Raw genomic sequence first — 27,976 nt, forward strand, 5'->3', positions numbered from 1 at the left:
CAAGTTGTCATAGCTCTGATAACATCTCTTTCCTGGACAGGACTAGAATGCTATTTGAGGGCCAACTACATTGTGCCTGTTTATAAATCAGGCAGATTCCACAAGTTTAAAGGGGAAAAAATTGCAATTACCAGGAATTACTCCACTCTCATACTGAAAGCTTTTGCTACCATTTCATAGAGGGCTGGAGCAGCCTTATCCCACATAACCACATTTCTTCGGTCCAGGCTGTGGGATAACTAATTGCCAGGAACATTATCTGCCAGTGATAAATGACCACTCATTTTCACATGTTCAATGCTTTTATTTTGTGCTGTCAGTGCAAATTAACCACCAAAGACTATCACCATATGTGCAACAGCTTTCACAAAACAAATCTTACAAATATACAACAGATCAAAACGTTATTCTTGTATTTCCAATCATGAAATCTATGCACTGTGAAGGCAGACAGAAGAAATACAGCTGTTATAAATATGTGACCACCAGGGGCAAAGCAGCTTTGTTTTGCAAAATCTGAGAAAGCCAACTTATTTTAAACATCTTCACCCTCTAATGACTCTATGCCCAATTTTTATCTATAGTTGTAGTGGCAGCCTATTTCAGTGCTTCAACAAGAACCAGGTGTTCAAGTGTTCAGTGCAACCTCTCAGAGATACATGCCTTTAGTGACAGCTCTTTTCTCCACATACTTTATGCAGCCACATTCAAGTTGTGTTCCCTGCATTATAGATTGCGTGTACCTTTTTCCTATGCTTCCCTAATCAACTAAAACAACATCTTGTCAACTAGGAGCATAAACCTAAACATGAAATATGAATGCAGCTTCATCAACTGACTCAGCCCCCTAAGACAGGATAACATTTACAAAAATATATTAGCAATAGTTGACAAACAAGAAACGAGAAACCAAGAATGAGTTTCCAGCTCCCAGATTTACATTCCTTGAGGCATGTCATGGGGTACAGGGTTAGGTGAGGCAATATAGCTGATTTGGTGTGGTGGTCCTGAACTTACAGCGTTGGCCATTTGTGGTGAACTTCCATGTGCAGGATTTACTGGGTGCCAGGTACTAATATAGTGGTAGGCAGGTACCACAGTGTCAAACCCAGGCAGAGCCTGCTGGCTGAAGGGGTCTGACACAACTGGGTAATACACTGGTCCATAGCATAGGGGTGGAGGCTCTGCATTTGGAAAGTTACCTTAAAAAACAGAACAAAATGCACATACACAGGCTTTAACCACATTCATGGTCTTTTTATGCTGTCTTTCATTACTATGGACACAGCAGGACTCAAATACCAACCATTTGCTGGTGCTTCCAAGGGAACCTGGACTTCAGTCTGCCGAGCATCAGTGAAGATCTGAGGTACTGACTGATCTAAGGCAGGAGCTGGCTCAGTGTATGCTGGATAAACTTCTACTGAAGATGGAGGCAGCACTGGCTGTACATACACCATGGAAGGCCAATAGCTCTGATGGCAATACTTAGAGGAAAAGAAAAAACCCCACAAGGTCAGGCATATAAGCACATACTCCCCTCCTCCAAATCGCTACTAGTTCAGATCTGAAGTTAGGAAAAAGTGCATTTTTTACCTTCCTAGCCCCTTGAAACACCAAACAAATAAATAATAATAAAAAATACTGCCTACCAGAAACGATATTGCAATACACAGCAACGGCCAGCTCAGTTCCACACTGTTGTTATGCCAGAAGTATTTACAGAGGAAGAACATTCCCACCTACTGGCTTGGTCATATTCAAAAAGATTTTTAATATTTCTTCATTTGAAAAAGTTCACATTACTTCTTTTACTTCCCTGAGCAGCAGACTGTCACTGCATATGACTACCAGAAGAGAAACAACTCTTCAACAGAGCAAGAGTTTCCAGAACACAAAGAGATGGTGCTAACCAGTCTGAACACAGCTGTACAAATCCTAGAGGACTCAAACCACACATCTCTAAGTGGTCTTTGATGTCTTGTCTAAGTACACAAAGTTTCTTAAGAATGGCTCAGGTTCTCTGCCTTATCTTCACTGAAAGAACAATATTTATTCACCATCCCCTGCAAAAACAAAAGCAAATCCAAAACCCACCGCCACAACTCAGAGTAAAATAACTTAATATACATACTTCATATACATGCTTCATATTTTGAGTTAGAACTTCACTTCCTGAGCCACACTTTGATCTCCACCAAGTAAGCCAATATGTATTAGCAATCAGGAGCACGGGATGCACACTGAGCACACTCAGAAGTGTTCAATACGTGACTATATTTGTCAAGAAAACCAGCAGTTTTTACAGGCAATTTACTATACTCATTTTAAAAGTGCTTACCTGCAATCCCAGATTAAAGTAGTACCGCAAGACCTTTGTATCTGAAATGAAAGGATATGACGTTAAAGAGCAGAGGAATAAAAACCAAGAAGCAAAAGCAATTTGCACACATTAAGAACATTTTACTTTAAGCTACTCTTAGTTAATGAATAAGAGTATCTTAGCACTACTTTTTTTTTTTAAAGTTTCAAGGGTAAACAATGTATCTTGAATAGAAGTAGCTGTTAATGCTACCTTATCTTTTTAACTTAATCCAGTTAGATGTTTGTGCAATAGTAGAGCATTTGTCTGACCAACTTATTATTTAACTTCAGTGACTACATTAGCTTTAATTTTGGTTTACTCATCTGGATTACTCAGGTGGTAACTGTCAATGTTGTTACAAGTCTCCACTGTCTAAGCAACTAGGATTTAAGCAAATCTGGCTTCCTGTTAATCTTGAGGTTTTAAAGGAAAAAGTATTTTCTCAAATAGAAATCAGATGAGTCCCAAAATGAAGTTGACCACTAAAGGCCCTCCCTCCCTCACTACAGAAATGAGAAAGGGTTTGGAAGCATGCAGACAGGCAGAAGCAGCCTTCTCATACACCTCTCAGTGACAATTCACCAAAGCTGTTACATACACAGTTTGCACACTGCCCATGTACTGCAAATACCCTCACTGGGCTGGCACACAACAGGCCAGCTCCACAGAGACTCCAGCTTCACACTGCTGCTGCCCAGGGCTAGTCTGTCTCTGCCACCACCTCCACCTTTAGGGCTTTGCTGAGCCATGGCCACAGAGACATGTCAATGGGGACCACACACACAACGACCCTAAGACCTTCCCACCCAGTTTTGGGGGTCTCCCCAGTTGTTATATCAAGTGAGAAAACAGAGGCAGGGAAGGAAGAATAAGAACATATTCCTTCCTTCCCCTTCCTCACAAGGGTACTCAGTTCCCTGCTTTCTTGCAAATAGTCTTTTACTTCTGTCTTCCATGTACTGAATCATTTGTCTCCAGGCAAGTACATGAAATGCTGAGAAATGATATCAGATGTGTGGAGGAACTTTGAAAGCACTTTCCAAGCACAACAGGGTTTTGAACTTGGAAATATATTTCTGACTGTCCAAAAACAGCGAAGGAGTTTTAAACCTTTAGAGTTGACCACTGAAAGGAAAAAAAAAAGAGAGCAGGTGTTTAATCCCATGATGCAGTTCTGGAACTATGCATGAGAAAAGTTGATTTCTTAGATTGCAATACAGCTTTGTGTTAAAGGCTCAGGAAGAGCAAGTCACCTATTGCACAGCACAGACTTTGCTTTAGCACAGCTGGGAGCTGACAGGGAGAGCAGGGAGACAACTCAAAAGGGGCAAGCCACTAAGGGCTTCAATTCAGCAACACCTCAGAGTTACCATATATTCTCTACCAGGGCCTTAGGGATGCTTCCCTATCCACCCATGTCCCACACATTCCCAGCCCTGCTCCTCTATGGTACTGCATGTGGTATTTTGCTGCAGGAAGGCACAATGTCAGCAGTACGAACTCCAGTCTTAAAATGTATGAGGATTTGTTCCTCTATCATTGCTGCCAATTTTCAGTTCTTTTAATGTTCAGCATATCTGACCAGGCCAACAATCCCCACAGCTATTCTAGGAAGTGCACACAGATCCATCCTTATGTCAGCTTACTTAGTCCTGGAAGTGTTGGTGATCTGGCTATAACATTGACCACAGTCCCTAAAACATTAAAAATAACCCAAAGGCCTACATGAATGCCAACTTTTTAGTATCTAGCTGAAACTGCATCTACATTTGGAACAAGTTGATTGGGGTTTTTTTATCCAATTTTATTCTTTGTTTATGCAAATCTATGCAAAGCAAGCATCAGAGCAGAATGCTGCTTCATAGCAGTGATAACAGCACAAAGGAAGAGCTGAGAGACTGAAGTGACACACTGATACTGGAAATACTGCTGTCTGTGGAATGCTGGAACAGAAGCATGTACAGTAGGAGACCAGTCTTCGTTTATATTCCTATTTTAGATGTCCAGAAATCAAGCAAGTCTTCAGTAAAACACTACAACTTTTATGAAGCAATAGCTATGCCAAAGAAAGTTACCCACCCCTGATGAAAATACAAAGACCACGCTGACTGCTGATTAAAAGCTCATCTCATGACAAAGTTTTTACTCTGCTGATGGGAAGCTCTGGCCAACCCTGAACACTGCTGTGGTCTCTGGAACACACTTATATCAAGCAGTCTTTTATCAACACCTCCTTCAAATACAGGGACCAAGTAAGGGTAGGACACCTAAGGTGACCATTTGTAAGTCTGAACTGCCATTAAAACAAGATCCAAGAGACTATGAAAACTGGAACAAATGCAGATACAAGTAATGCTAAGGCACACAGCAGGTTTTCTTCCCAGGTCCAGGTCTACTGACAAGTCATGGTCCCCCATCTATAGCAGGCCTGCAGGTATCTTTAGCAAAGCACACAGAACTCCAGATCAAGTACACCCACATACTTTACCCTACGCTACCCCAAAGCTGCTGGATTTCTTAATCTAAAGGCCATTCAGATTATCATGTAGTCTAACAACATAAATGCTACATGCAATTAATTAGCAACCTTAAGATTCTTATTCTAGAGTCTATGCCAAAAAGCACGTGGCCAATAATATGCAGAGTGACTCAGCTGAAGAGCTACAGGTGGGGTCTGAAGAGGTTATTAATCCACATCCACTCCAGTTCCTTGTCAGCACACTTAACACCCAATTCTCCCAAGTGCTGAAAGCATCTGCTAAGGGCATTCACCTAGAGCTGAAAAGCATGAACTCTGATGTTATAGGATCAGCCAGAGTGATGGTACCACAGCAGGGAAGTGGAAAACAGAATATTCAAGATTAACAAATCTGGGAATTGAGAGCACAGGCAAGACAGCAGAGTAACTGAAGAGCACAACAGCAGGACCTGTGAAAACAGCAGGCCTGGTCTCTGCACACTCATTGCTCAGTGGCTGAAATGTACCTTAAACACTGTCCTAACTGATGACAGTATGTGACAAGGCTACACATACAAAGGAACAAGATGACCCTACACTTAAGCCCTGGTTCATAATACCACAGAATGACATCTTGGAGCACAACAAAAACAGCCCACTGAACTGTGCAACAGCATGACTTTATAAATACAATTATTTTAATCAGTTATGAGAAAAATGATTACTGTGCCACAAACCAGTATGTTATAGGCCAAGCACCCTCTCCCCTGACATTCATTTATTTAGGGTGCCATCTAGAGCTGCAGTAATCACACATCTGAGTCAGATACAAACTTTCTATTCAAAACTGGGAATTAAAATGTTTTAGCATAAGCATCTATATTATTATTTCTCACTCCCTGTGAGCTGCAAAGAGCTATTTCTTCTCACTACTGGTATTCTGTCAAGCTTCCAAGGAGAACACGAGTCAGAAGTGCTGAAGAGCAGCAGGAGTAAAAGCACAAAATACCATCATTACCTCGAGGCAGATCACTGCCACTGGGATCACAAGAGTAAGCTGGAAGAACAGCACCAGCTTCTCCCACCTCACTCACTGGAGGCAGAGGAGCTGAGTAAGTTGGGAATGGCACCGAAGAAACTGCTACAATTGGAAGGAAACAAATGTCACGCAAAAGTCAACTTTGCCATGGTATGTCAAATGAACAAGGTGCTCAGTTACACAATTAAGCATGCACTTTGTCACCACAGTGCCCCTAAATTCAGGCTCTAACAAAATTCTCTTTAGTAATCACTTTAAAACAAGTCCAGAAGAAATTCTGAAACCAGATGGGAAGGTTCCGATCTCTGAAGCCTTAATTGTATGTCTATCTGCAAGCTTCATATCCCAGTTAACAAAAACTGTCTTTTTCAATCATTTCTCCATATTAGAAGGCAGGCCAGACTTCTCTTACATAATTGTCTGCCCTAGAACAACAGAGAACAGATTAATCACTTCAAGTCATCGGAAGTGTGACAATAAGCCCACAAAAACAAGACAAGGTTCAAGACACATCAGGCCAAAAATATTTTGGACAGCCTACTGTTAAACATTCATTAGGTATGAAGGAATAACACATAAGCAGGTTGGCACTGGTGAGCAGAGAGCTTTGAGAGCTCTGCTGACTAAACTCTCAAGCAGACTAGGAAAAAAAAAAAAAGGTTAAGAAAAGTGAGACAGAACTGAGCAGAATAGAAGGTGGAGGTTTTTTGGATGCTAAACGAAGAGTTACGGAAGACATGAAAATTCCTCCTTGCAAGAAGAGAAAAAGAATTTTTTAAACAGACACTTCCAGGATGTTAAAGCAAATACATCTAAGGGGGCAAGTGCACTATGTGACCAACCACAAATCTGATCTCCTTGCACAGAAATAAGTAAGCACAGAAGTAACTGAGGGTCACAAAAATGAACCGGACACTTGTGTGAATCCTGAAACATCACAGCCAGTGACTCTTCTGGAAGAGACAGTAAAGCCTCTGGAACAGTATCTCAACTCCAGGGTGCTTCCATGAACTTCTGTCTTCTAAAAAGAACTTTCTAGCAAAACTCTTGGCTAAAGGTGGCAAGGGGAGAAAATCCAAAGCAGAGACCTCCAATTCCTATGCAAATTTGGGGGCAACTGCCCCTTCAAAATAGAAAGTCAGCAATCAAGTTACAACAACAACTAAGTCATTTTAAACCAAAGCAAGTGACATTTCTGTTTTTAAACCTTTTAGCATTTGTTTTGGATGGGGGAGGGGAGGGAGGGCAAAATAACTGAAAACTTAGAAATCCAAGTCCAGGGCTGCAGTCTGTACACTCTACCTGGCCTCCCCACAGAAAAGGGAGATACTATGACAGGTTGAACTGCTGTTTGGGGGGGAGTTGCTGTGGTGACACTGGCTGGAGTGGAGGTAGCAGAATTTGAAGAGAGGCCTGTAGCTGGAGCAGTATAAACATCTGTGGAGGCTGAAACTCCTGCAGAGTTCACCAACACCTGGAAAAGAGTCAGAGTATTCAGCAGACTGCCTCTGCAACTGGCTTTGACAAAGACTACAGAAATACCACATACTTCAAAAATTCTCACTTTATATAAATCATTTTGGAAATCCTAGCTGTAAAGGCAGCTAACTACCCAAATTCTCTAAAAATTGGCTCAAAAAATACCAGTTTAGAGTTACAGACACCTGCAAGGCATCTTCTGGCTCTTCTGTTTTGCTTGGTTCTGTTGCAGCGAATTGTAATCTTTGGTGCAAGATGCTGTAGGGGACCCCCACAAACTGACACAATGCAGAGTGGTTTCCTCTCCACAGGGCTACCATGATAAAAGTAGGAGATAAAGTACCAGATACTACCTTCTGGGGATAGCTGTAGGAAGCCCCTTCCTCGTGAGGTGACACTGAGACAGGCCCTTCTTCCTGAAGGGATTCCAAAACCAAGCACGGTCCATTTAAGTGGCAAAGAAGCCACAAGGCACACACCCCACACTCCTGGTTTGTTTGTTTGTTTTTTTTTTTATTTATGGACTATACACCCACACAGATCATCTTTCATAGCTCAAGTAAAAGCAGTTTTATTCTGACATGCACAGGACTGCTTTCACACCCACTGTAGAGCAGCAGGTGAATAAGACTTAGTTTCAAATTGAAAAAATAAAGCTCTAAGGTCAGTTCTATCACAGATGTGATCTCTTCAGTCCCACAGTGGAGGACTAAGATTAGCTGGAATACAACTTGAAAGGCAGCGTGATAAAAGCAAGTGCTGTCTGGAGTAGAAAAAGAAAAGTAAACAGCACTCAAATAGACATTTTCTCTTCCACAGAGCAAAAGATGAAAAATCATTCATGTATCCAGTGCAATTCAAACTTCTCACTATTTAGGGAGAAAAGGAGGGGGAATGTATAAATGAAACCACCATGCCTTTCTAAGAAGTCTCTGACCTGCTGTGTTAAGCCTGCATCCAAGGACATTTCCTGTGAAGAATACTACACACCTCAAGGATCCCACATCTGAAGAGACTGTGACTAAAGCTTACCAAGTTTGCTGTAGGTTCTGCTGAACTAAATACTGTTGCAGTTTCACAGTCAGGATCTGGAGGGCATAGGCAAAATTAATTGAAAAGAGCTGCATTAAATCTAATCCTTCAGAAACGTATAAAAATGTCTTAATACTACATTCACCAAATATTCTATCAGTAAAGACTAAATTTTTACTTACCTGGGGGTGCATAGATATATTCTTCATGAAATTTTCCTACAAGGGAGATAGAACAGGAAGCTTTGATTCAGGAAAAGGGGAAAAAAAAAAAGCTTGGAGTTACAATTACAATTGTACAATTACAATTGTACAATTTTAGTGCATCCATTACTAACATGTTTTGAGTATCATCTTGCTTTGTGCAGAAAAAGTAAATAAACACTGAAGCTACTTGGTGGAAGAACAAATGGTGTTATCAAGGCTGACATTACCAAATTTACACCATGCATTTTTAAGCAGCAACTTAACTTGCTACAAACCTCCACAAAGGTGCTGGTGTAGCAGCTTAAACAGAAGAGACACATTTGTATCAGACAACAAAGAAATATAATGTGTTCACACACATATTCAGAGCTCACAACAAAGAGATCTCTAGGAGGTGTAAGGACCCCCCTTGGACAATCAAAAGCACATCGAAAAATTTATAAATCTGGTTTTTTGCCTACTAATCCCTTAAGAACTCACCATTTTCACTTATTGCTTCCTCTTCCTCTGAGGAATTCAGGGTCTGCTTGTTAGGTGAAACAGAGTTCTGGTTTCTCCTTGCTACCCAAAATCCTGCTGGACTATGGACAGTGGGAGCAGGACTACTCTGGCTCTGAAAAGCAAACTCAGAAGCATGCATTTAGAAATAATTTAAAGCCTTTCCATGCTCCACACAGATGCACACACACAGTAGCAACAGGCTGGTAGATGAAGCTTTCTGCAACCAAAGCTTACTAGAAGTATCATCTGTGTGTCCATTCCTATGCACTTGATTGCCACAAAACAGTTGCAGCCACATTTTCTTCCTTTATCTTTTGTTCTGCCTAGAATACTTAAGGCAATTTTTTATTTCAAGACCTACCAGTGTTCTATGCTATGCAGTCAAGTTGCTTCCTCCCAGAACTCAGTCAGCTCTAACAAAGTTGAAAAGGAGGAAGGAGACCCCAAGATAACAGCCAAGACTGCTACCTCCAACATGTATTACTGCATTCCTCACTCTGGAGCATCTGATCTACTAACAGCAGATCAGTTCATCCAAATACTCCAATTATCATGGACAAAGGTTATCTTTAGTCACCACCAGTGAAACCCAGGGGTTACTGCTTGCACAGACACCACTGTCTGCACTAACTTGACCCACACATGCAAGCCTGTTTCAGACAGCAGCACACATCAAGTTTTCCCAAAGGACTCCAACATTTTACATGCCCTTTGTGTTTGCACTGAAGTCAGTACCTAGCTACACCACAATTTAAAAGATAGTCCTGCTTCAGAGAACTCTATAGGACTGAGATGCTCGAGTAAAAGAACTCGATTCACTCTTTTGTGATGGCTGAGGTGACACTCAAAATTCTCCTCAGAAGACATAAAAGACTGATAAAGTGTTTAGAGAGGCCTGAAAGATTTCCAGAGTTGAAGCAGAGGTTGTAAGTCAGAAGATTATCCCATCAGGCCTCTAGTAGGATGGCAGAGTTCTCTGTGAGATGCATCTTTCCCCAGAAAACATCATATTCTTTTACTGAACAAGACAGAGAAAAAGCTTTGGCATCAACAATACCAAAGTCAATGAATGAACATGAAAACCTATTTATTGGGAGTTGGAGGTACATGGTCTAGCAATGCGGAGGAAAAGCCAGTAAGCAATACTGATTTCATATGGAGAGAAGAAATGGCAGAATAATCTGTCCTTATTCCTTGACACTCTTGGAGAAAAACCAGAGCAAAGATTAAAGATCTAGTGCATGAGGGCAAAGAAAAAATGACTGCTCCTGAAGCAACCCTGAGCACCTTCCCTCTCCCTCATTTAAAGACATTTGTTAAATTCTCTGCTTTAATACAGTTCAAAAAATTCAAACCTACCAAGCTTTTTTTTGTTTGTTTCTAAAAGATCTGCTTTCCTATTCAGATACCTCTTTATCAGTTGTTTTTTGGTGGGTTTTTTTTTGATAGAACACCCAGCTTTGGACTAGGTTTGGACTACAAATAAAAGAGAAAGATGCATTTTAAAGTTTAAGAATACACTCTGCCACTTTATCCACAAATCAACAGAAAGACTGTTTTATGAGAAGTCTAGATTCGTATTTTTTCCTGTTTCTATAGCAGAACACACTGTTGCAGGAACAAGATGCTAATTCAAAACTACCCAACTACAAATTCACAGAAACAATCCAGGCTATCACCATACAGCTTCTGAATCCCATTACTCAAACAATAAATTACAGAGTGGCAAATAAGTGAAAAGTTTTCTCCCACAACATTTAGAGTGAGACAGACATCCACAGGGGGAAGAGATTTTGTTTTGTTTTCAAACTGCAATAAAAAGGAGAAACACTTATGTTTATGAAAATATACTAATAAGAAAACAAGTGCTGCTGGTGAGGATACAGAGAAAGAAGGGGAATATTTCGAAAAACTGAGGTTTTAAGCAGATTTTACAGGATCTCAACTAATTTTAGTCTTCCATGCTCAAAGACATTCACTGCTAAGCCTTATTCCAAGAAAAAAAACCCCAAAGCTGCTGCATATTTAGGTAAAGAAGTGCCATGCATTTGTACGGTTTTTCTCTCCTCCTCTCTCTTTGAGAGGTTTCAGCTTACCCTTTGTTCATAACTTACTGGCAAGGTAGGAAAAGCAGCATCATTCTCTCCTTCAATCTCATAGAAAGTCAGAGTTTCTTCTGGCCCTTGAGGCTCCTCTCCATGCCCTGCCATAAACCCATCCTGACACTCCTTATTCTCACACTGCAGCTGACGGCGGCTACGGCTGTACGAGCTTCAGGAACGAGAAAGGAGGTTAAGAATCGCCACCACCTACAGTTTCACCACTGTTTTGGTGCTCATTTTTAACTCCTTTTAAGAACCCCTCTGTGCCACTAACAGCCAGTTCAGCCCTTCATGTCCCACCATCCTCCCCAGTGCTTGGTTGAGCAATGTTTGGTAAAAGAGGTTTACGGTCACTTACCGGGACCTGCAGGAGAAATTGTCATAGCTCTGGTAACATCTCTTTCCTGGACTGGGGTTGAATGCTATTTGAGGGCCAACCATGCTGTGCCTGTTTATAAATTGGGCAGATCCCCTGAGTTTAAAGGGGGAAAGGTGCAATTACCAGGAAGTGCCTCTCAGGTGGAACTCAGCTGTGGTTTTACCTATTAACAGCACAAACTCTCTCCTAACTAGTCTGCAGCAAGAATGAATAGAAAACAAGTGGTCACCTCAAGACAGCTTTTCAAGACTTCATACCTCAGCATGCCAAATCCACGGTGATGTCTCTGAGGGTTCTGCTGATGATAGGGTTTGTAAGGTGCCATGTTTGCACCACCCTGTGAGCAGTGAACTGGAGGAGAGCGCCCCGAAGGAACATTGTGCTGTAGGCGGGGTGGAAGAAGTGGCTGCCCCCTGCTATAAGCCACAGTCATAAAGACTTCCTTTCCACGAACTTTCTTAAGCATTCTCTTTCGTGTTTTCATACCCATTTCTGCAGTTTTCATTGAGGACAGAAGAGACAGATTTACACCTTAAACCTGAGCTATATTCTCTTTATCATTTGAGAAGATCTAGTATTTGGACACATGGCAAAGAAAGAGCCAGTAGCCTATGACAGAAAAAGTGCAGCATAGCTATGCAAAGTTCAGGCCCTTCTTTTGAAGGCTCAAGCAGGTATTCTACATTATGAGAATACAAGCATCTCACATGTTAAGTACCTTCCCACCTTCAGCTAATCAAACCAATATTTAAAATCTCTTTATGAAGGCTGAACTTATTTAATAAAAATAAGAAAACCACAACTCTTCCAAATTAAACAATTTCAATCCATATTTAATTGGCTGGGGAAGCCCTAGTCCATCCATGCATCTCTGCTAATGCCAAATCAGACAAGCTTTCTGGTTCACTGATGCAGTCTTTATATAAGGTTCTCAAGAGTCAAATTTGTTTTCAGTAATTTTGAGCAATAACCAATTTGCTCTGTATTTCAATGGATTTGCTCTTTTGCAAAGGCAAATTCATCTCTGTCTGAAAGATAACTTTACATCAAACCCCTGCAGCGACCAAGTTTTGTATCACAATCTGAATTAAGTCACTTCCAATATCCAAAGATTGCTACAGTTACAACTGTCACGAGCATCTCCCCTACTCCCCCCAGCTCCAATGCTTCTCAAAACCCTGTACAAACCTATTCCTGAGAAGTGTCCACCCGTTATTTTCTGATAGGCTCCTCCTCTTCGGTTGTGAGCCACGTTCCAAGCAAGGACAGGAGCCACTTGAGTCACTGGCTTCAAGTTTGCCAAAGGAACTGTATGTCTGTACAAAGAACACAGGGATGGTAGCAGTGCCCCAAGGATACACTGGGCATAACTGCACAGCAACGTAAGCTGAAGCAACACCAAGGCAGCAGAAAATATAATAGCTTGTGAAAATAAATAATCTGTTTCTCTGACACCAAGCACACATTATTGCTACTTGTTTAATAAAAAGGGGCAACCTAGGCTTTAGTCTCAACCCTATTTACTTCCTGGTAAAGGGTGAATGATTAAACAGCAAGGGGGAGAAAGGGATTCGATTCACTCAAGTGCCAATTATTTAGTTGTTTGGGTACAACATAAAAACTCCAACAGCAGAGGGTAATTTGGTATCTGTGAATTAAGCCCAAACTGAAAAGATCACTTTCACTTTCCAGTGAATAAAGAGCAGCAAGATTCCACAGAAAGCATTAGAATAATGATTTTGGTCATTAGAAATTCAAGAGAAAAAATGTCCTGCAATATTCTCTTTGAAGAGTGACAGCCAGTAAGGAAGTAATGCCTCACTTTTATTTAAAAGCCGAAGTTCTCTTTTCTAAGTACCTTAACAATCCCATTTCAAGCATCTGTGAACCCAGAAACTCAACTAGAAAGAGTTCAAACTTGAAGTAATCAGCAGATTGCTTACTTTTCTGCCAGCTCCTCAACAAATACAGTCAATGTGTTGCCCTCCTGTCCAACTTCCTGGATATGAGCATTGTAATACCTCTCTCCCGGCTCCAGACGCACCTGGAGAGAGAACAAGGGGAGTTCTAAAAAAACCCAAACTGCATCAGAATATTGTCTACAAACCACTAATAGCAAAGGCTGCTCCCAGCCAATCCTGTGTTACTGAGTTGGCCCAGGAGTCTCAAATACTTCTTGAAATTACAGGCAAAATAAAGAGCACTGTACTACCTTCAGGAAGGAAGGGAAAAGGAAATAAAATCAGTCTGGTGAGTGACAGAGAGGCAAGATACCTGCTTCCTAACTTATTTTTATACACTGTGCCAAGCAGATAAGTACCAAGGAAGACTACTACTGAAGAACTTGAGAACAGCAGATAAAACAGGAAATTGGAAAGGAAAGCTCTGCTCAGCAAGAAACAAGTCACTAAGTGAATCATCAGCACTACTTTAAACAGTGATTAAAAAAAATAAGCCCTGACTACATACAACATCAGAATACAAAGAAAACTGACCTTCCTTTCAGCATCTCCTGGCCACATCATGCTACTCTTCCCTTTCTATTTTATATAAGTATTTTGCTACATCACTGTTGGGAAAGACAAGACTATCCAGAATTTTTGCTGATACCCAAGTGAAAAACTCTAAAGACAACTACCTTCAAAAGCACACCCTGTGCATTTTGAGCTCTCTGCCTGCACACACAGAATGTGTATGACTGGTTCACAATGAATTTCCAAACTGCTTTTCCTTCACACTACCCAAAGTTTAAAGGGAGATTTTAGAAAAAAATTACATTAAAAAGAAAGTCAAATTAATTGCTACATGGAAGAGAACGAGAGAAGCCTTGGAAAATTCTATGAAATAAAATGGTTTACCATATTCTATTTTAAGCAGTTTTAATAGTTTATCATAACTGAATCTCCTTTGAGTACTAACCTGACACTTGTCTCCTAAATAGTACTGTCTCCCAGCAAACACCATGTAGTCAGTTTTTTGAAGCTCTAAAAATAAATGAATAAATAAATAAAAATAAAAAAAGCCTTTAAACTACTGTTCTTTCTTCTTGTATCCCAAAAGTACTTCATGACAGCATCCAATATAATTAATAGGCCAATTGTCATTTCCTATGTATACCTGAAAACATTCCCCATAGTAACAGTGAAGTAACTGCAGATGTTCTAAAACAGACCATAACCAGGCTAAGTCACAGACCAATAATAACCAGATAATGCAGTAAGTAACACCACTACTTCAATGCTACAATGTCTTTGTGGTGATACAGAGTTAATCCCACATTTAGTGCAAATGCTGGTATTAAGAATTTTGGGCGTATCTTGTCTTGACAGAGTCCTGGTGGCACGTGGCAAAAGTGAAATGTTATCCCAGAAAAGCTGCCATTGCCTAAAGTCTCCTTGGTCCCAGATTTCAGTGGGGTTCTCTCAATTCCTTGCCTGGATTCTCTACACATCAGTGTTCCACACAGATAATTGGTTACTATACTCTGTTCCAAGAATTTTAATGACCCACATTACTGCTTACACAGTTTTAAAATGCTGGAGTTCTTCAGTATGCAAAGCAAATCAGGTCAGACATCAAACATCACTTAAAAACTTATCCTTCTTGGTAACTTCTTGCTTTACAGATCAGTCACAGTGTATGCCAAAAAGCAGCCAACCTATCCCAAGCCACAAAGACCATGTAATCTCTCCAGAACGTAGAAGTCCACGATGGCTGGGAAGCAGGAGAAAAACTCATCTGACAGATCTCAACGTTAAATTTGAGATCTTTGTTATTACACAATTCTGAGGCCAAAATCGTGCTATAAAAAGAAGTCCTTACACACATGCTGTAACTAAAAATTCTCAAATTTGGCTGGTTTCCAATACAACAGAATGGCAACACAGAGTTGTGTACTCTGCTTTGAGTCCTCTTACTTCCTGTATACAGTCAGTAAGTAGCAGAGAGCAGATTTTTAGCAACCTTGCACCATTACACAGTATCAAAAGCAGCATATTTTGTACTCTGAATTGCAGACAAGAAACCAGCTACTGGTAAGAACATGTCCTACCTACAGGAGGAGTTTTTTGGCTTTCCCCTTTTCAAAGATACCTTTTCTGCTGTCCAGCCAAACATCAAACTCCACGTTTCGATAGATCGCAGAGTCCAGTGCCTTTAGCACTTTATAAGGAACAGGCATCTTTGGAGGATTTTCTGAAGGCTAAAACAGAGTTGAAAGGCCACATTAACAAGAGCATTTCATGTGTTCAGCACAGCCTTTAACCTGTCAGCACCTCGGGATCATTTTAAAGTGCACAGATGCTACTTTCCAAAATTTTCACTTCCACTGTATCCCCTAAAAACTAAAACTCAAGAATATGAAAACACACTTAGGTATTCAGGTGCTGAGCAAACAGATTTTGGAAAGCAGAAACAGGTTTGAGAGTAATGTTTGGCATGTTTTTTACTCAAAAAGAATCAAAGGACTCTAACCAGACCAACGAAGCCATGACCTCAGAAATAGGTGGGAATTCCAGGTATTATATCTGAAAACAGGTTTTTGTAGAGTTTCTAAAACTCTACAAATGGAGTCCACACTACAGACAAGAGAAAAGTGAACCAATTTAAACCTTTTCTGGGGAAAAACAAACAACAGACCAGGAAACATCTGCTAAGTTCCATCTTCCAATGGAAATGAAAATTAGCTAGGGGAAGAACTAGAGAATTTCAGAAAGGAAAAAGGCTTATCCAATTTAATAGAAACTCAAGGAGGACAAAACCAAAAGACAAAAGTAGATGGAAAAAATAAACCACATATTTTCAAAAATCCGTTTTTAGAAAGTCAGAAGAGGGTTTAGCCCTGACAAGGGTAACAACATACAACAGAAAAGAAAAAAACAAAAACAAACTGTAAAGTTTTCTTCTCTAACTGACAAACCTTTTCTTCTTCAATGCCTTGTTTGAACTTAGCTTCCTCTGGATTGCCAGCATCATTGCCTTCCCAGTCATCCACCCTAAGTAATTGAAAATAAGATTACAACAGATACAACACATGATTTCTAGCCAGCATTAAAATCAACCAACTGCTCACACAACCTGAAAAAGCACCATGGTGCCATCAAGTGGTAGATTTTGCCTTAAACACTAGTGATGTGCAATGCAGTACAGGATAATCCTTTTCCAAGTTTTAAGAGCAAAACCTTTCCTTGTTTCAACATCCACTCCTAATGAGGGTACTGCTTGAGTTAGAAAAGGATGAGGGTGATCCCACTGAGTGACTGAATTCTTGCACTGGCAAGTACAAGACACCCTGTTCTAGGTCCCATCAAACCAATGTTGTCTGCAAGCATTTAGCATTGGCCAGAGGCAGCTCTCAAGCCTTTCAGAGCTGTAGAGTCTCAGAAGAGTAATAAGTGTCTCACTAGAAAAAAAAAACAAACAATAAAAAAGCTTTGATGAAATAAGGAACAATTTCCCTTACAAATAAGCTGTCATTTTACAGAGTAAGGCACAACTATAACATAGCCCAGAGCAGAAGATATTCAGTCACAAGACACTTCCCAGCTCCAAGGAAAGCACAGGATTTACTCTTCCACGACATACTTGAGGTGTGTGCTTGTGTCATGACACAGCAAAAAGGGAGTTAACATTCCATAAAAATTCAAAGAAATTTGGAAAAGTTGTCCTCTGCAAGGTTTTTAATTTTTTTTTTGCTTCCCTTTTCCAGATCCCCTTCCCAAAATACTACCTCTTTTCTGATGGATTTCTGGACACTTTTTCATGAAGACAACCGAAGTTTGCATCCTCACTTCCTACACGACCACTGTTTCTGTTCTTCTTGGATCCACTTCGAAACACCTCAACTGCAGACCTTAATTCTTCCTCATCCATGCCAAACACACCTTTGTACAGGACCTCATATAATAGAGCTGATCAACAAAAACCTCGATAATGTGAGATTCATAAGAACCCCTGCAATTTTCAAGGTAAGCATATCTTCAGATATATCTACTGTTACAAAGCAATAGTTATATGAAAATTAATTAAGAAGAGAATCATAAAGTAATTCAGGTGGGAAGAAGGGATCTCTGCAAGTCATTTGGTCCAATATCCCACTTTAACAGACAAAAAAAATGAGTGTATGTTATATTAACATACAATAAATGAGCTTCCATCTCTCTCCTCCCCAGCCCTGAAAGCTGAAACAAACCCTGCCTATAAACGTATGAAAACACGTAATTCTCTTTCATAGAAAAATGATTTCAAGTTTACCCTGGCAAACAGCAGCATTCTCCTGAAATTGTTTTGTATACACAGAGTCATAATGGCCGTTGCCGGAACAACACAGTAAAATCTGGGAAAGAAAAATAAAGGGGGGAAAAAAAAAAAAAAGCTTTAAGGCTGGAATTATGTAAATCCAAGTTCTTTCTACCTGATATCCTAGCTCCAGACTATATTATTCTTTTATTCTATAGTTGACACCAACTCACCAAGAAAACAATAAATATTCTCAACACAAATATGAAAAAGTTGTAGAATCAGCTTAAAACTGAATCCTAGGTAAAGTCTCTAAATTTTGTCTATCATACAAAAACCATCAATCTGTACATCCTGCTGTATTAAACATGAAATATGAGTTTGTTTCCACCTTACTTCCAAGACCACCAATTGCTCAAGAGGTAAAATAAGTACAAGCCATTTAATGCAGTGCCCCTGAGACACACTGTCCAAGTGTCAAAGGCACAGTTCATCCTTCTTTATGCGACGGACAAGAAGAGCATTTATTTCTCTAGCCCTCAAAGCCTAACTTTTTATTAAAAGTATTGTGCTGCTTTTTGAAGGGGTGCATGCAGATTTCTGCAGCAGATGCACTGGCACACCGTGTAAATGTGTGCCATCAAACCCCACTCTGGCACACAGCCAGAGCCAACTGCAACCAGCAGAAGCTGTCAGGCAGCTACCAGCACACTGCCAGCAAGGATGCTTCCCAGAGAGCCAGCAGGGGCTGGGATGCCAGGGCTCTTAATTCTCTGAGCACTGGGTATTCTGCCAACACAAGCTCTCCTCTCACGGTGAGGATGAGCAACACCAGGAGCTGCTGCCTGTACGTACAATCTAATGACAGACAGCTGCCAACACTTAATGAGAGCTCTGGTTTGTAAAGCCCTGGAGGACAAACACACATTTAAACCATACTGCTTGATTTTTAAACTCAGCTCATTTTGGAATTAAATTAAGCTACACAGAAAACTACAAAGAAAAAGAAAGAAGTGTGTGTAAACCAAATAAGCAATACTAATCAGCAGAAATCAACAGCTGCTGGCTGCAGCACAGATTCAGAGCAGACTGGCCACTTTGGCAAATATAACAGCCCACACTGAAATCACACCACAGCAACTTAACTGGCATCGTGCCTGAACTAGTCACATAACTGTGCAGCCACATCTGCGTGGCTGCAGAAAACAAGAGGGCTCAGAGGGAAGGTAATACATAGCATTTCTCCTCTGTATTCCTTCCTTTTGCCCCCAGCAGTAATTCTGCTGTAGACAAGCTGTTTCAATAGTTCCCATCCTTAACTCACATCAGTTTGTACGTCACAGAAATCAGCTTTAAGAGATCAGTCCAATCCCATTAACCTCTCCTCTTCAAGAAAAAAACCTGCACGCCTCATCTGACTTCAGGAAGTGGCACTAGGGGTGGGGAGAGCACCTCCTATTTGCCAGTATGAGAAATGTATCTTGGTGTAACTCAACACATTTCATTCTATGCTGTCAGGTTATTCAAATTTGCCCTGGGAAGTGTTTTTACACAAAGATTTCAGAAACATGAAAGAATATTCCGGAGTTGTGATATTATCTCTTCCTATCAAAATCAAAGTTTTAAGCAGGAGTAACAGAACAGAATGGCAGGGACCAGCATCCAAATCCATCACTCAGATAGGAAGCCAAGCTGCTATAACTGAGTTAACTGTTGTGCAAATCCTGTGCTTTTTCTGTGAGCTGAAGTCAACTCTGCGGTTTTGTTCAAATATGCAAGGGCACTGGAGTTTCAAGAGCTCAATTCCAGTGGCAAGATTTTACAACTAAGCAGGACTGAACGCAAGTAGATACCAGGGGTAGGAGGAAATTGCCCTCACTTCTGCTCACCTTGTCTTCAAAGTCATTGTCTGTGGCATATGTGGGTGGCTTTCCAGGGTACCGATACAGAATGAAGTCTCGCCTGGGTAAGCAGAGGAAAAACAAGACTTACAAGAGCAAACTTTTAAAAGAACCATGTTATGGAGAAGTTTGCAGGCAACTGTTTAGAGAATCCACTGCTGGTTTACAAAAAAATCGTGTGAAGTACTTTTCCTGAAAAGTGAATGCTCCCAATAAAGCAATGGCCAGATGAGTAAACACCACCCATCTTGAGAGGAAAAAAGAAAACTATCCAGGAAAGTCCATGGCATTTACTCACAGATGAAATCAAGGACTTATGCTGGTAGAAGGGTGCTCAGACATTGAGACAATTTATTTTTTTAGAATTTACAATTTACAAAACAATCACTAAGGGAACCAGTCCCCCTGCAAAAGGACTAGAACCCCAGTACAGAGAACTAGTAACTCGTGCCAAACTTCAGTTTGTTCCTTTAGTATTGGGGCACAACGAGCCTGCAAAGGGAGGGTTCTTATTTCTATCACTGGAGAGCCAGGCTGATACAGGATAGCAGCATTTTTAGCAAGGCAGCAGCCCCTCTGCAGGCTTTAATTTACCTCCAAAATAAGTATCAGGGTTTATGCACCAAGTAGGGCAAGTACTCCTCACTACTGTTACTTTCAAGAAGACTCACAAGAGTTTTAGTCATGCTTTTAACTACCACAGTGTTTCCACTACAGACAGCCCCTTGTTTTTCCCCATTTTCCATCCTTCAGCCACCAGAAAGTTTAATAGTAACAAACAGATAACAGAGGAGCATCCCTGGAAAGCGACCCTCCCCTTAACCCACAGGAGCTGGGATGGCACCATTTACATGTTAGGTAAGTGTTAAGGAAGCATTTCTCACCATGTTTCACACATCCACATCTCAGTGACAAAGAGTTAGAAGGTTCTGGGGCCACAACCCCCACACCATCAACCCAAAACAAGAAAACATAAGAAACAGATACTTACTTGTACATCATTGATAAAGCACTTATTTCCAGCTGGCCAGCACTTTCCTATGCAAGATTATAAGATTACATAAAAGAGTAGAGGCATCTTCAACAACTTTATTCCAGCTCTCTGTAGTATTAAAACCCCCATCCAAACTCATCAGTTTGTTAATCAATGCACTGGAAGTTGAGATATTGGGATTTGGGGGAGAGTGTGGTGTGGTGAAAGGGGTCTGCAGGATGGGATAGCCACAATTACCAAAATGAGTAAAAAAAAAACGGTTCTGGCAGTAGCTCTTAAAACACATCACTCAAGATAGATCTGCTTTGAAATGAAAATCACACTTTTTTCAGAGACTGCAGCATTGATCAAGCTTACTGGTTAAAGACTAAAGAAATAAAACTTTGAACTCTGGTATTTGAACCTGGGGGTAAAGGAAGAAGCAGGGGATTGCAAACCCTGATAAACATTTAATGTGAAATATACTCCATGTTATTTGTTTTTTTCTTAGAGAAGAATTGCAATTTTGAATAAGCTTTTATTGTCCAGCCTACAGAGATTGCTTCTTTGCACCCATACAAATTCCCCACTAAAAGTGGTACTGTACAAACAATTTTTTCATGGTCATTTAGTACAAACCCTTACTATTACTTATGCAAATGAGACCCCAGGATTGGGGTCCATCTAAAAAAATCGCAAACTCAAGCACATTTTAAACTGTCACCTAATTAGGTTCCTTTTCTAGTCTCCTCAAATTTTAGTCTCTTGAGAAGTATTAGATCAGTTCTTACCTTCGGATCTCTTAGTCGTTCTAGGTATTTTTCAAATGAGCCTTCCACATACTTTCAACAATGAACAAAACAAATACAAAAACTTAGGCAGCTGAAAAACAAAGTTAAACCTAAACACTACATAACAGCTACTAGCTGTTGTATGGAAGGGGGCAGGGCAGGGGCCGGGGACATAAACATCAAATTTAGGACTAGTCTGCCAATTCGTATCAGTTTTGGGTTCTGAAGGGCTCTGGCCTGACCAGGGGCAGGAATTTAGCTCTTCCCTGCCTTAAATCATGGGAATGATTTGGGGTACCAACGTGGAAATACCAATAGATTCTAAAAAAAATTAGGAGCACAAGTCAGCGACCCATACTCTGTGGCTCATCTCCCTCCTAGTTTAGATTATGCACTTACATATGATTACTGGGGGAAAAAACCCAACCAAATAAAAGCCCAAAACACAACCCCCAAAACCCACACCAACACCATATACGCAGCTGCACCCACACAAACTGCCACAGACAAAACCAACCAGAAAACCCACCCCAAAACCCCACGATTTCATGCAATGATTTCACACATACTGGAATTTTCCACTATCTTTTGATATTTGTTTCTTGCTCTGAAGTCCTACATATTTCCTACCTATCCATTTCTGCAATGGCTGCTCCGTAGAGATTATACACAAATAACTCTCACCCTGTTACTTGGGTTTTAGTAACTTGTTGTGTGGTTGCAACTCAAATAAGGTAAGGAAGCAGTCATCCTGCCACTTCTCTCCTCTCACACGCAGCAAGCCAGGCAAGGCACAGCACGTTCATGTGGGCGTGTTTAGTGCAAAACCACACACCCCCTCCCACCGTTCCGCCTAACTACACGTGCACAGCTGCCCGACGCAGTTACTTACAGATTCAAACTTGGACTGGTGCTGCCTCATAAAGGAGACACAAGCTTTCCTAACTTCCAAATGATGAATTTGAGATGAAAACAGCTGGAAGAAAATAAAAAGTTACGAAGGAACGAAGGAGAAAATTTCAGAGCTTATTTCACGCTTCGCAGTATTTCTTATTTTACGCGCAGTTTGCAAAGACTGGTAGCAGCACAGAGCCGAGGGTCACGGACACGTGAGGGCTGGCGGCAGCCGGAGCGCCCGGTGCCCGGGGGCTGATCGCTGCCATCCTCACACACCTTCTCACCCACCCACACCCACACCCCCCTCCATCCCCACCCGCGCCACCTCACTCCGGGCACCCGGGGGGGCTCCGGGAGCACCCCGAACCCTGCCCCGGTGGCGCTCGGCCTGAGGCGCCCCGGGCTCCCCCCAGCCCGGCCGGCTGCGCACTTGCTCCGAGACGGCTCTGAAGAGGCAAGAGGCGTCCTTGGCCGTCATCTTGCGGTAGAGTCCCAGACTCCCCAGGTACTCGTCCATGGCCACCTCGCTGAAGGACTTCTGCCCGAAGTACTTTTTCCAGCCCTTCTGCATCTTCCCGGCTGAGGCGGACGCGAGCTCGGCGCGCGGCGGCTCCGCGCGAGGCCGCCGCTAATGAGGGGCCGCTAATGAGGGGCCGCGCCCACCTGCGGGATCGCCCGGTGGGACCCCCCCGGCACCGGCCCCCGGTGCCTTCTCTGTTCCCGGGGATCCCGCAGGAGCTTCCCCGCCCGGGCCATTTTAAGCTGTCCCGTTCTCCCGCCCCGCTCCAGCCCCCGGCGTGAGTGCGCAGCCCTCTCCTCCCCGACGTGCCCGGGGAAGAGCCCTTGCTGCGCCAACCCCTTCACCTCCATCGCTCGACATCCCTGGCTACGTAACCAGGGGGAACATCGGGCCAGTTGGTTACGCAGAATTCCCTGTGACATCCCTGCACGCTCCCGGGCCGGAGACAAGTTGCTGGCAGTAAATTTGAAAAAACAGCTCTATAAAAATCGTTAAGGACATGAAAATCTTAGTTGTTCCTAAGAAAGTACTTGGGGTAAACTTCGGGGATCGGCAAAAATGACACCTGTGCAGCCTGATTATTCCACTTGATTAGGAGAATGCCTCTATGTACATTCAGCTTCCTAATAAAAATTCCACTTTGTTGTTTTAAACAACATCAGCGAAAAATCCCAAACAAATAACGTACTTGCAATTAGCACTAGTTAGCACTGCAATTCCAGACCTTCACAAACCTAAGAGCCTGCATGAACATTTGTAAACCCTTTGGTTTTCTAAACATTTACCTGAACAAATCAACATAATTGACCATTTCAATGGTTTAAATGGGGAGCTCGAATCGGCCTCAGACTCATAGAACGGTATGGGTTGGAAGAGACCTTAAAGATCACCTTATTTCACCCCCTGCCATGGGCAGGGGCACCTTCCACTAGCCCAGGTTGCTCCAAGCCCCGTCCAACCTGCCTTTGAACACTTCTAGGGATGGGGCAGCCACAGCTTCTCTGGACAACCTGTGCCAGGGCCTCCCCACCCTCACAGGGAACAATTTCTTCCCAATATTTAATCTAAATAGGAAATATTGGGCTTTACAGAAGCCCAAACTAAGTCACTATGTGGATAACACCGTGTAAATGGAGTGATTGTATTGCTAAGCCCATTCCTCTCCCGTGTTTTACTTTGGCAGTGAATCACCCAAACGCAGGTCACCTGCTGGGCAGTTTGGCAGCAGCTTTGCAGTTCTTGACTTTTCTCACCCAGATTCACCACATGCCCCTTTCTCTTTTAAGAGGCTTAAATCTCTCCCTTTTGACTTCTCTTTACAGTATTACTGTAAGCACATGAAGAAGGCATCTGCTTATTTGCAGAACAGCACAGGAAGATCAACAGCACAGGAAGATCAACAAAACCAACTTAATTCCACTTGTCCTTGGCATATATGCCCCTTAAGAAGTAGTCTAGCTTGTCCTCATCACTGGAATTACCATCCCAGTGGAGATCTTGTGATGTAAAATGTCAGTCCATGAAACCAGACAGTTCATACTCTTCCTCTCCTGGTTGGCTCTGTGCTCTTTTAAGCATAAAGCTGGATGACTCTGGCACTAAATTAGAAACCCTCTCATGCCAGTTAATATTAACAGATATCTTCTTTGAGGGTTTGCTCAAGCTGGTGGATCTTAAGTATGGAAGACCTCACTATGAGAGCAGAAAAGTGTTTTTTTCTCACATTTTTATTCTTCTGTATTGTTTATTGAAACCCAACAACTTTATCCAAGAACAAAGCAAACTTTTCTGGCTGTCCAGGCGGAAAAGGTTTCAAAGTTGACAAGTCCATCAACTGCAGTGTCTCCACAAGAGTGCTGTAAAAACAGATCAAACCCAGAGATTAAAAAAAAAGAAATCCATCCCAAAGGGAATTTTTTTATACACATAATTTTCTTTCTAGTTTTACGTACGTAATCCTTTAGCATGGAAACCAAAATAAGGACATGAAAGGAAGAGACCTCACAGAGCAGCAGGCCCCAACCAGAACTGGCTCTTAAGGCAGCACTGCTGAGAACATACTTCAGCTTTCACAGACCACCTCAGCTCCTTAACTTTTTAAACTTCTGTGGTTGCAATGCTGGGAGACTGAACAACATCCAAGGATCTTCTCCATGAACCATACCAGGAAATTCATCCTGTTTGAACACATGGCACAGTCCTCCACCAATCCCAGAGCCACAAAGAACTGCTACATCAATCTGTTACTTGCTATTATCAAGCTGCAGATAAGGCTCAAATGCTTGACACTGCCCAACAAAAAGAAAGAAAAATTCCTTCCTGTCTCCATAGCTGACAGAAGCACCAAGATAACAAGTTTCTTAAAACTTGCTCGATATAAATGAATGCCACACCTAGTCTGTTAAGAAAGCTCTTCTGAAACACATGAAATCCTATTTGCAGGGCAAAGGAACAAGATGCAGACTAAAAATTGGGAGTTGTATTTCCTCTGCCTTCAATGTACAGGTCATCTGCTATTTCTAGAGTGCAGTCTATCATAAGAGAAAACAGTAAGATACAGCCCAAAAGGAGAGGAAATGGAACAAACAGGAGTCAGGATGAATACGAACTATCAAAAGGAGCTGGGGTTTTTTGGTGGGAGAGGGGATTTTTTTTTTCTGTGTTGTTTGCTCAGTGGTTTGTTTTGGGAATTTTTTTTGTGTGTGTTTTTTGTTTGGTTGTTTTACTTTTTCCCCTGAAATGACCGGCAGTAGATCTGTGAAACTCCTTGTCAGAGAATACATCGGATTCTGAAGGTTTGGCTAAAAGGGCAGCCTGAATAAGTAATTGAAAGACAGAAGTATTGAAGGTACTAACCAGACAGCATCTGATTTAGGAATCCCCCTGAATCCAAGTGTATAAGAGCATTACAAAGAAAGTAATACAACCACATGTTCTTGCCCTGTTTCTGCTTTTGGATGGGCATCTATATATGGCCACTGCCAAGAGGAGACTGAGCTATGTAGACTCCTGATCTGCATCAGTAAAGCCATTCTTATGTTTTGTTCTAAATACTCCAGATACTTCTAATCTTGTTATGTTAGTGCAGCTGCACAGTCAACTTCAGCTCCTGCCCTTTACAAGGAAAGTGCATGTAGCAAAATGATGGAGTGCTGAGTCTGCAGGGAGGAACTGATTCCATATGGTTTATGGCTGCAAACTGATGGTCTAGGCTGTATTATTTCTAGACTTCAAAAAAAGAATCCCACAAATAGTGAGAAAGAGCAGAGAAAGAGAGTAGCTGTTGGGTGCCTCTAGGATCCTACCTGACTGTTCCAAATTCAACCACTTCTATTTAGTTTAAATTTTTCCTCTTTTAATCTGAATACATGTGCCCTCAAAGGAAAAAAAATAATTAAAGGGGCCACAGTCAAAAGGCTTGGTAAGTCTGGTCAATTAGCACATAATGTTAATCTGTCCACTCTGGAAAATCTAACGTGCAAACAAATGGAGGTTACAAAGAAGGATGTACATTTTTTGGTACATTCTGAATTCTGCAGTAACACAGTCAATGTGCTGAGCACTTGCCCAGCCAGGACAGCCACAGCAGCTGCATACCTGCAGTTACAGCAGAGGACGTACCCATCTCTGTGGAGCTGTTTGGCCAGTTCAAGCTGATGGTTGTTCATCAGCCTGTCGTTTATTACTACTATTAGTGGTTTTCCTTTTTCTAGAGTCTCCAGACAGCTACCTGCACCTACAACAGAAACAGAAAACACGGTGAGAGATGAAATATCCTACTTGCTCCTGAATCAGGGGAGATTCTTGGAGGTGGACATTTAAACACCCACCTCTAACTGCAGACCTCAACATTACCAATCAGCCCACCCCCGAGCTAGAAAGTCACAGACTTCATTGCACGGACCCCACTCTTGATCCAGGAGCACAGGCCCGGCAAGCAAAGGGGGCTGTACCTGCGTGGCTGATGACCAGGTCGGCGCTCCGCAGGTCCTCTGCCAGCGAGTCCTTGAAGCGGAACGATTCCACCTCCAGGGCCGCGCTGCCGCTGGGCAGCGGCGGCTGCAGCGCTCCCCGACCCACCTGCAGCACCACCTTCTGGTACCCGCGGCTCTGCAGCGCCTGCGGCGGGACGGGAGCGATGAGGGGACCAATGACGGGGGGCAAGGGGGGGACAGGGAGATGACAGGGGGAAAGGGATGAGGGGACGGATGACGTGAGGGGAGGGAGGAGAGGGAGATGACGGGGGAGAGGAGGGGGCGGGGAGGGATGACGGGGAGCGATAATGGAGACAGATGAGGGGCGGGATGGATGGAGGAGGTGTGCCCAACTCGGGCACCGGGGCGCCGGGCTCTGATCGGCGGCCCGGGTACCGCTGCCCCCTCCCCTTCCCCCAACTCTTCACGCCTCTCCCCGCGGACACCCCGGAACGGCTCCCCCCCTCTGACACGCCCGGAACGGCGCCCGCCCTCAGACACCCCCGGAACGGCGCCCGCCCTCAGACACCCCCGGAACGGCGCTCGCCCTCAGACACCCCCGGAACGCCGCTCGCCCTCAGACACCCCCAGCAGCCCGTGCCGGCACTGGGGCGGGCGGGGCAGCTCCCACCGCGCAGGCGCCAGGCGGGGGAGGCGCGGGCCGGGGCCGCTCTTTCGGCCGCCTCACCTGCAGCGCCGGCGGGGAGCGGGCGGTCGCGATCAGCTCGTCGAAGCTGGTGGTGCCCACGGTGACGAACACGGACTTCATGGCCACCGACCGGCGGCTCCGGGCTGGCCGCGAGGCCACCAGAGGGCGCCGCGCGCCCGGCTCGGCGCTCCCCGAAATGGCGGCCGCGCTGAGGGGCAGGCTCGGCCCTGAGGGGGCGGGGGCAGCTGCTCCTCACGGTCCTTTCTCCCTTCCCTTCGTCCCGCCCCCGCCGCCCGGGCGAGCGGAGAGCGGGCAGGTGTCACGGGGCCGTGGGATTTACCCCCACGGTGCCAGAGCGGCAGGGACGGCGCCCGCTCTAGCGAGCCCACACTCCGACAGCGTTTAGCGGGGTAGCCACAAGCGTCTCAGGTTTTCAGACTTTCAAGGAGGAGAGGTTAGTAACTCTAGACTTG

General features: G+C 43.0%; 1 protein-coding gene across 1 annotated transcript; it reads right to left on the minus strand.

Annotated features, from left to right (window-relative positions):
* Positions 1-283: 283 nt before the first annotated feature.
* ALG13 (ALG13 UDP-N-acetylglucosaminyltransferase subunit) lies at positions 284-27,723 on the minus strand. The gene is made up of 29 exons (XM_032702337.1): positions 27,543-27,723; positions 26,834-26,999; positions 26,478-26,616; positions 24,632-24,736; positions 23,024-23,333; positions 22,791-22,988; positions 22,356-22,439; positions 21,464-21,514; positions 20,691-20,737; positions 19,688-19,760; positions 17,814-17,895; positions 17,290-17,470; positions 16,480-16,555; positions 15,654-15,762; positions 14,481-14,545; positions 13,505-13,605; positions 12,750-12,877; positions 11,819-12,053; positions 11,541-11,654; positions 11,195-11,351; positions 9,060-9,204; positions 8,556-8,615; positions 8,374-8,429; positions 7,695-7,757; positions 7,165-7,336; positions 5,842-5,964; positions 2,342-2,382; positions 1,307-1,487; positions 284-1,202 (listed from the first exon to the last, which is right to left on the minus strand). Exons 1-29 carry the CDS (start codon positions 27,621-27,623, stop codon positions 937-939), a joined length of 3,609 nt encoding a protein of 1,202 aa, XP_032558228.1. The 5' UTR covers positions 27,624-27,723; the 3' UTR covers positions 284-936.
* Positions 27,724-27,976: the final 253 nt, after the last annotated feature.

The sequence above is a fragment of the Chiroxiphia lanceolata genome, chromosome 14 (genome assembly GCF_009829145.1).
Source record: "Chiroxiphia lanceolata isolate bChiLan1 chromosome 14, bChiLan1.pri, whole genome shotgun sequence".
Lineage (NCBI taxonomy): Eukaryota > Metazoa > Chordata > Aves > Passeriformes > Pipridae > Chiroxiphia > Chiroxiphia lanceolata.